This window comes from Sapajus apella, unplaced genomic scaffold (genome assembly GCF_009761245.1).
Source record: "Sapajus apella isolate SASKATOON/1434 unplaced genomic scaffold, GSC_monkey_1.0 scaffold126, whole genome shotgun sequence".
NCBI lineage: Eukaryota > Metazoa > Chordata > Mammalia > Primates > Cebidae > Sapajus > Sapajus apella.
In genome coordinates, this window is record NW_022437066.1 from 1,800,105 (window position 1) to 1,807,900 (window position 7,796).

Consider the following 7,796-nt stretch of genomic DNA (forward strand, 5'->3'; position numbering starts at 1 on the left):
TGGGCTCTCTCCCGTGGCGCGTGCTGTGCGTGGGCTCTCTCCCGTGGTGCATGGTGTGTGTGGGCTCTCTCCCGTGGCGCGTGGTGTGCATGGGCTCCCTTGCGTGGTGAATGGCATCCGCAGCAGCTGTTGCCCCTGTCTTGTCTTCTGGAAGAGGAACGGTGAGGCTGCTCTAGTGACTCCTTCCCTCCACCTCTCTACCCTACCTCCAGCAGAGAGGCCTGAGGGCCAGGGAGGTTCCCCACACCCCCAACCCATGTCAGGTGTGGCCCCAGCTCTCCTACTGTGGATGGCTTGGGTGCCCCATCCCGTGCTCCTGGCTGACCAGGGAGTGCAGCCAGGTGTCCTCTTCTCCAAGATTTCCCAGAAGAGGGACTTGTGGACGTGAAACTGGACAAAAGGCTGCAGAGAGGCGTGGCCCCCTTCCGGGCCCTCGGCACCTCTGCGGGGAGGTAAGCCCACCTCCCACCTGCGCTCAGGGGCTGCCTCTCATGTCACCCCTGTGTGTCCCCGTCATGCTGGTCTAGAGGCCGCGGCCAGGGACCTGGAGCAGGTGGTGCTGGTTTGGACACTGGCTGGGGCAGCGAAACCCCATGACAGGCATGCTCCCCACAAATGCCCCCTGTCCACCTGCGGGCCTCGGGGATGCTGTGGCTTCAGCTCCCTCTCATCTGCTGCTCCAGGCTGAGTGCAGGGGCAGTGAGTCGGGTGCTTCTCGCCATCCCAGCCCCCACCTGAGCTCTCAGGGCCCCTGTCCACAGAGCCTCACACCCCTCCTGGCTCCCATCCCCAGCGCGGGCTTTGGCCTCTCTGGGATCACGTCACACAGATGCATCTGAAGCCCCTTCCCAGGGACACTGTGCCCATCCCGCACCCCAGGCCCCTCTCAGCCCCAACTCCCTTCTCCTGGGGAAGTATCTGTCCTACCCCAGCGCCTGCAGCCCCACCCAGTGAGCCCCAGGCTGAAGTGGAGCCCAGCAGGCTCAGTCCATGGGGTCTTTGCAGGTGGAAAGTGAGTTAGATGCTTGTGATGGAGGCTGCACTACCTGAGCCTCTGTAGCACCTGAGCCTCCGTGGCAGCAGCCGTGGTCTCCAGCCCCTCCTGGGGATTTGTGAACACTTCTGGACCTCCTCTCCTGAAAAACTCCCCACCCCTGCCAAAAATCGTCCTCCGAGCCCACCTGCCTGGCCAACCTCTCGCTCTTGCTGGGGTGGGCTGGGATCCAGGGCCTCCTGGCCAGCAGTGCCTCCCGGTCCCCGAGGCTCCCTGCATACCACGTGCTGCCAGGTGTTCTTGGGCCACTCCTGGTCACTCTCACCCCTCTGTCCTTGACCTTGACAGAAACGCCCTGGGTGGGGGACCCCAGCCCGGCCTCAGCAGCCGCTCCCCAGGCAGCCCCGGAACCCAAGCTCGAAAACTCAGCACTATGGGCGGGACGGGCAGGAGGCCAGGCTGGCAGCTGTCTCTCAGGAAGGCCTCTGCCTCCTCAGCACGTGACCAGATCCACCAGGGACACTGAAACGTCAGCTCCCTGGGCCCCAAGGCCTGTGTCACACCACCCACCTCCACCAAGCTGTCCTCTGCTGGGTGGCTGAGGGTGTGAGGGCAGATGCCATGGATAGCACTTGGATGACAGTGGGCATTGTAGGCAGAGGGACTGTGGCTCAGAGTCCACATGTGGGGGAAGGGGATGCCCCTCCCCAAGCTCACCCTTCCCTCCTCTTCTCTCCCCACCCCTCCTCTCCTTCAGCTGGGACATTTCCTGGCCTGATGTCTCTCCTGCCCATCCTTCCAAGGAAACCCCACCAGTTTCCTCTCCTGAAGCCCCCCTTGACCTCAGGGACGGTGGGCTTGGTGCCTGTGCCAGGGCTTTGTACCCCATCTCGCCCCTGACCCCACCCGCTGCCCAAGCCTTGCCCAGCCTGTGGAACTGGGTCACTGCAACCAGAAGAGGGCAGCATCGGGCCAGCCCTCACCTCTGCCACCTGTTCTGTCCAGCCCTTAAGGGGTGGGGGTGGTGCTTGAGAAGGAGTGGGGATGTGTGGGAATTTTTGGAGAGGTTAATTTCAGTGGCTCGGGCTCCTGGGGGACCAGCTAGATCTGCCTCCAAGGGCAGACCCAGGCTGAGGTCTCCACGTTCCTGGCCCAGCCTAGGTCCAGCCAGAGGGGCCAAGGTGCGGCCGGGTGCCCTGTGGTGCTGGCACCAACATTCCCACGAGAGCTAGGCACTGGGCTGCGTACTCTGCCGCACAGCCCTGCCAAGGCGGTGGAGAGGCAGCAGGAGGCAGAATCATATTCATGAACTGTGGCCTGGAGGGACCCAGGCTGGTGGAGAGCAGGGATTAGGGAGAGGCTCAGGGGCCCGCTGGGGCCTAGAAGGCTTCCGCCCCTGTTCAGGCAGTCAGGAAAGGGGCCTGGCCTGTTTCTTCTGAAATAGCCATTGCCACGCACCACCTGACAGGCTGGCGCTGCAGGACAGGCTCATGCAGCCTCTACTCATTCCACCTGCAGCCCCCTCGCGAGTCTCCCACGCTGAGCCTCCCAGGTGCCCCAGATCCCGGCCACCTTTCAGACTGGTTTCTTTTCTTTTTTTTATTTTTGAGATGGAGTCTTGCTCTGTTGCCTAGGCTGGAGTGCAATGGAGCAATTTCAGCTCACTGCAACCTCCGCCTCCCGGGTTAAAGTGATTCCCCTGCCTCAGCCTCCCGAGAAGCTGAGATTACAGGTGCACACCACCACACCCAGCTAATTTTTGAATTTTTAGTAGAGACGGGGTATTTTCACCATGTTGGCCAGGCTGGTCTCGAACTCCTGACCTTGTGATCCGCCCACCTCGGCCTCCCAAAGTGCTGGGATTACAGGTGTGAGCCACCTTTCGGGCCTCAAACTAATTTCTGAGTCAGGGGTGGGTCCTTGCTCTCTGTCCCATAAGCACTCAGTGGTGGAGGTGCTTCCAGCCACCCAGCCCGGGTTCCAGAACACTCTTTTCCAGGCCTGTGCTCCCGGGCGCCATGCAGCCCCTCATGGCCTGGGCACACGTCTAGCTCCCCTGCAGCACCGGGAATGTAGGTGGGGCTGGGTTGGGGGGGTCACCACTATCACTGGGACTCGAACAGCCCCTGCCCACAGCAGGTGTGAGACAAACACCTATGGGCCCTGTGGGCTGCTGGGGGAGGGCATGTCCCCCTCCCACAACCCCTGGGACACAGGTGTGGGCAGCATCTTTAGCCATCTCGTGGGTTCTGGGTCCCTGTGTACCAGGAAGCACAGATGAGGCCCAGATTAGAAACGTGCAGTGAGACTGGCCATGCTCTCGGACGCAGGCTCGGCACGTGCCCCGCCCACATGCCTGTCTCTCTGTGTACCCCAAAGTCCCCTCACCCCAGCAGTGCTGCTGCTCTCCCTCTTAGCCACCAACTGGGGAAAGGCCAGCGGCCACGCCTGGCTCCTATCTCTGTCAGCCTTGTATGCTGGCTGGCCTGTGTGGGGGCAGGTGTGTGGGTCCAGCCGTGCCCGCCTCCGTGGCCACAGCCCCAGGTGCTCTCCAGATGGGTCACCCTGCAGCCTCCAATGCCAGCCTTGAGCAGTGGGGTGAGGGCCACAGCTGATGCAGGACCCTGTTCTGCTCTGGGCCTGGTGGGCAGTGTCCTCAGGAGATGGCCAAGGTGGTCCCAATGAGCACGCTGGCCTCGGAGACTGATCTTGGCCCTAGGGCCTGACGGTGGCCTTGGAAGCTGGCCATCCACACCTCTGCTCCCCCTGGGGTCTGAGTGTAGAGCCCCGGGCAGCCAGGCTTGGCACCATGCTTTGCACATGAGGGCTGGCAGCCTTGGTTCATGCTGCCATGCTGGCACACATGCTCAGACCCCTCCCTCTCGCCCCTGCCACTAGCTCACCCCTGCCACCAACTCACCCCTGCTACCTACCCGCTTGCCCCCGCCACCCATTCACCCCCCCGCTCGCCCCTGCCTCCCGCTCGCTGCACTCACCCCTGCCTCCCGCTTGCCCCTGCCACTCAGTCACCCCTGCCTCCCACTCACTCCTACCACTCAAGTCAACCCTGCCTCCCACTCACCCCTGCCACTCAGTCACCCCTGCCTCCCGCTCGGCCCTGCCTCCCGCTCGGCCCTGCCTCCCGCTCATCCGTGCCTCCTGGACCCCAGGCCTCAGACTCTTCCCCAACCAGGCTTTTGGCCATCAGGTCCCACCCTGGGCACACTGTTGGGGGTCTGAGAGCTGCTCCAGGCCACGGGAGCCCAGGTTCCTGCTCAGTGAGGGGCTGTCCCCCAGACTTCCCTGCCAACCACCTTCTCCACGGGCCTGGCCCTGCCACGAATGCACCTGTGTTTTCCAGCTCACACACGGACCCTATCTGGGGCTCCCTGCGCCTGGGGGAGATGCCGTCGGCCAGAGGGGCAGACTCCGTGGCGCCCTGGACCCCCCGGAGCTGCGGTAAGGGCGACCCTGCGGACAGGCCCCGGGCTGGCTGGTTGGGTGGCCAGGGGCGTCTGCGGGAAACCCTTTCGCTGCCTGGCACTCGAGCTTGGCCCCGAGGGGTAGAGAAACCCTTTTCCATGTGGAGAGCATCCACACCTCGGTATTAAAGGTTTTGGAGGCTTTCGGGGCCCTCTGCGTGCTCTGTGCTGGCCGCACCTGCGCGGACGGGCGCTGGGTGGAGACCCACTAGCTTATTCCGTGACAGCCACGCCGGGGCCGCTGTGCTCAGGCCGCCTCCTGGGACGCGTCCCCACGGTCCCATCAGCCCGGATGCGACTCTTCCTCCTGCTGCGGAGTGTTTTTATCCCGGGTTTCCAAGGAGCAGCGCCCACTGCCTGGTGCCCACGAGGGGCCCAGACGCTGCTGGGCTTGAGGGTCTTGTCCTGGTGTGCGCTGCGCTGCGGGGCCGTCCTGGCCGGGGGTTGGTGGGGCGGCCGGAGGGGCGGGTGCAGCCTCGGGAACTGCGCGCGGACTCTGAGGAGGCGGGGCCTCTGGGAAGGCGGGGCCTCTGAGGAGGCGGGGCCTCTGAGGAGGTGGGGCCTCTGAGAAGGCGGGGACTCAGAGAAGGCGAGGGGGCTCTGAGGAGGCGGGGGCGGGGGCTCTGGGGAGGCGGGGGCGCTGGGGAGGCGGGGGCCCTGGGGAGGCGGGGACTCTGGGGGCCCTGTTTGCTGCTTCATCGTTATTTGTTGATTACCTTCAGAAGAACAGGTTTTGAGCATTAGAATAAAACACGCTCATGTCTGGCTGGGGGAGATGTGGCGGGAGGGTGTATTCCGAGTGAATGGGGGCCCCCTTCCCACCCCTACCCCGGACCACCACCCCTACCCCGGACCACCACCCCTACCCCGGACCACCACCCCAGGGCAGCCCCAGGTACAACCTGCACCCTCCTCGGCTGGCAGCGGGGAATCCTGGGCGCGAAGGCTTGGGGAGTGGGCGGAGCCCCAGGCATTCCTGCTGCAGCGCCAGTGCTGGCGGGAGGAAAGGGGACTTCAGTCCTGGGCTGTGGACCCCCAGGGGCTGGGTTCAAAGCCTGGGGCTGGAGCCTTCCTGGAGGCTGCTTCTGAGGGGGGGGCGCGGCCCACGGGGTCTTCCAGGGCCATGGAGCCAGACCTGGCAGCTTCAGGGAAGCTGTTCTCTGTGGACTGGCAGAGAGGGTCCCGTGTGTGTGCGTGTGTGCATGCTTGTGTGTGTGTGTGTGTGGGGGGCCTCTCGGGCTCACACCCGGAGCCCTCTGAGGGAGGAAGGGTCTGCGTCTCCCTCACCCTGGCCCCTCCCTGGGGAGACTCCCAGTCCCCAGGGTGTGGGAGTCTCTGCAGCTCTGGTGTGCACCTGCCCCTTCCTTCCACACACACCCTCTGAGCATCGCTGCCTGCCTGGTACTGAGGGGGCAGGGCCCGGCCCTTGCAGCACCTGTTTCAGGGAGTGTGGGCAGTCAGAAGATGAGCAAGTGAGGGTACACAGTGTGTGGGATCTGAGGCATCACTGCAAAGGGAGAATTCAACAGGAAGGGGCAGAAAGCGCATGTGCTGGGGGGGTTCGGAGCCAGGAAGGCCCCATGGGCCTCTGGCCTTGGTTGTTTATGCTGCTACAGCAGAATCCCAGAGACTGGGTGACTTATAATGAACAGAAACGTATTGGCTCACAGTTCGGGAGGTTGGGAAGTCTGAGAACAAGGCACCAGCGTCTGGTGAGGGCCTTCTTGCTGCATCAACACAGAGAGGAAGGCAGGAGGGCAAGAGGGCGAAAGGGGGTGGGACTCTCCCTTTTCTAACGAACCCGCTCCCAGTGATGGCACTCATCCATTCACAAGCGTGGAGCCCTCGTGGCTGAGTCGCCTCGTGGCCAAATGGCTGTGCATTTCAACGTGAGGAGGGCAAACGTTCAAACCATAGCACCACCTTTCCTCTCCCCAGAAAGTGCAGCCCAGGGAGGTGTGTCAAGCTGCCTGGGGTGCCCAGGGATGGGCTGGGATAGGGCTCTGTTTTCCCCCTGCTGCATTTGGTGACTGCCCTTCCTGAAGGCTGGATGGGCAGGGGCTGGCTGCTGTGAGTCACAGACAGTTCCCGATGGCCACAGGACAGCCACCTCTTGGCCAGGATCTCCCAAGTGGTTGAGGTCAGAGTCAGCCTCTGCCTTCTTGGAAGGGGCAGCCTGACGTGGCAGATTTTACTCTTATACCTCATTCATCATCCTGTGGGCAGAAGGTGGAGTAGCCCCAGGGGGACAGGCCACTGTCTGTTGGGTCTAGCTTTTGTGACTGCAGGCAGCATTGTCCAAGAGAACGTTCTAGACATAAAGACCTAGACCAGAGCTGTCCAATGGAAGCTTCTAGATTTAAACATGTAGACTAACTCTGTCCGGTGGAACTTTCTAGACTTAAACACGTACACCACATTGTCCAATAGAACCTTCTGCGATGAAGGAAAAGTTCTGGATTCTGAGTTGTCCAATATGGTAGCCACCAGCCACATGTGGCTGTCAAGCCATGAAAATGTGGCCAGTGTGACTGAAGAGTGGCATTTTATGTTTTATTTTCTGTTAATTTAAGTTTAAATGTAAACAGCAGGTGTGGCTGCCAGCCGCCGTGTTGGACAGCAGAGCCATGGCTCTCAAACTCCACAGCCCCCATGGAGGTCAGGGGTCCTGTCAGCTTAATTCTGGTTTGAGGCTGTTGTTCCCCAAGACCCAAGCCATGTGACTGAGAACGTAGCTAGTTACATCATCCTCTCCAGCTGTGATGGCAGCTGCCACGTGCTGAGATCTGTCAGACTGACCTATTGCATCCTCACAGCTACCAGGGACTTTGGGGTGGCAGGTGGAGCTAGACTCTTGGAGCTCCTCACCCATTGCTAGGGGAGTTGGGGCACTCAGTGGGGTGACTCCTGCAGTCTCTGTCCAGCCAGGGAGGTGCTGAGCTCAGGGACAGCTCACTTTCTCCTGGGTCACGGCTCAGAGCTCAGGAACAAGCAGCTCATGTCCCTCCATGTTCCCTGATCTGTTGGGTGCTGACGTCGCTGGCGATGACCAGGACTCCCCCTCCTCAGGCCACAGCTGGGAGATCTGTGGGGACCTCAGGACTGAGGCTCCCAGGTACCGGAGGGGCATTTGGTGGGGGCTGGGGCCCCTTCTCTGGTGTCAGCCTGTCTCAGGGCCTTGAGACAAAAGCAAGGGATGCTTTCTTCCCTTTGCGGAGGAATTTCAGCTTAGAACAGACGCTTGAACCAAAACCAGGAAGTGTAAGAGTGTCTTCCCATCACCAGCTAGATAGGGGGCCGGGGTGAGCCCAAATGCTCAG

General features: G+C 62.1%; 1 protein-coding gene across 1 annotated transcript in view; it reads left to right on the forward strand.

Moving 5' to 3' along the window:
- Positions 1-4,625, forward strand: part of CCDC187 (coiled-coil domain containing 187) — a 23,201-nt gene extending 18,576 nt beyond the window's left edge. Inside the window, exons 7-8 of the mRNA XM_032261869.1 lie at positions 359-452; positions 4,356-4,625. Of these exons, the coding sequence (XP_032117760.1) occupies positions 359-452; positions 4,356-4,605 (344 nt within the window). The 3' untranslated portion in view covers positions 4,606-4,625. The remainder of the gene's footprint in view (positions 1-358; positions 453-4,355) is intronic.
- Positions 4,626-7,796: the final 3,171 nt, after the last annotated feature.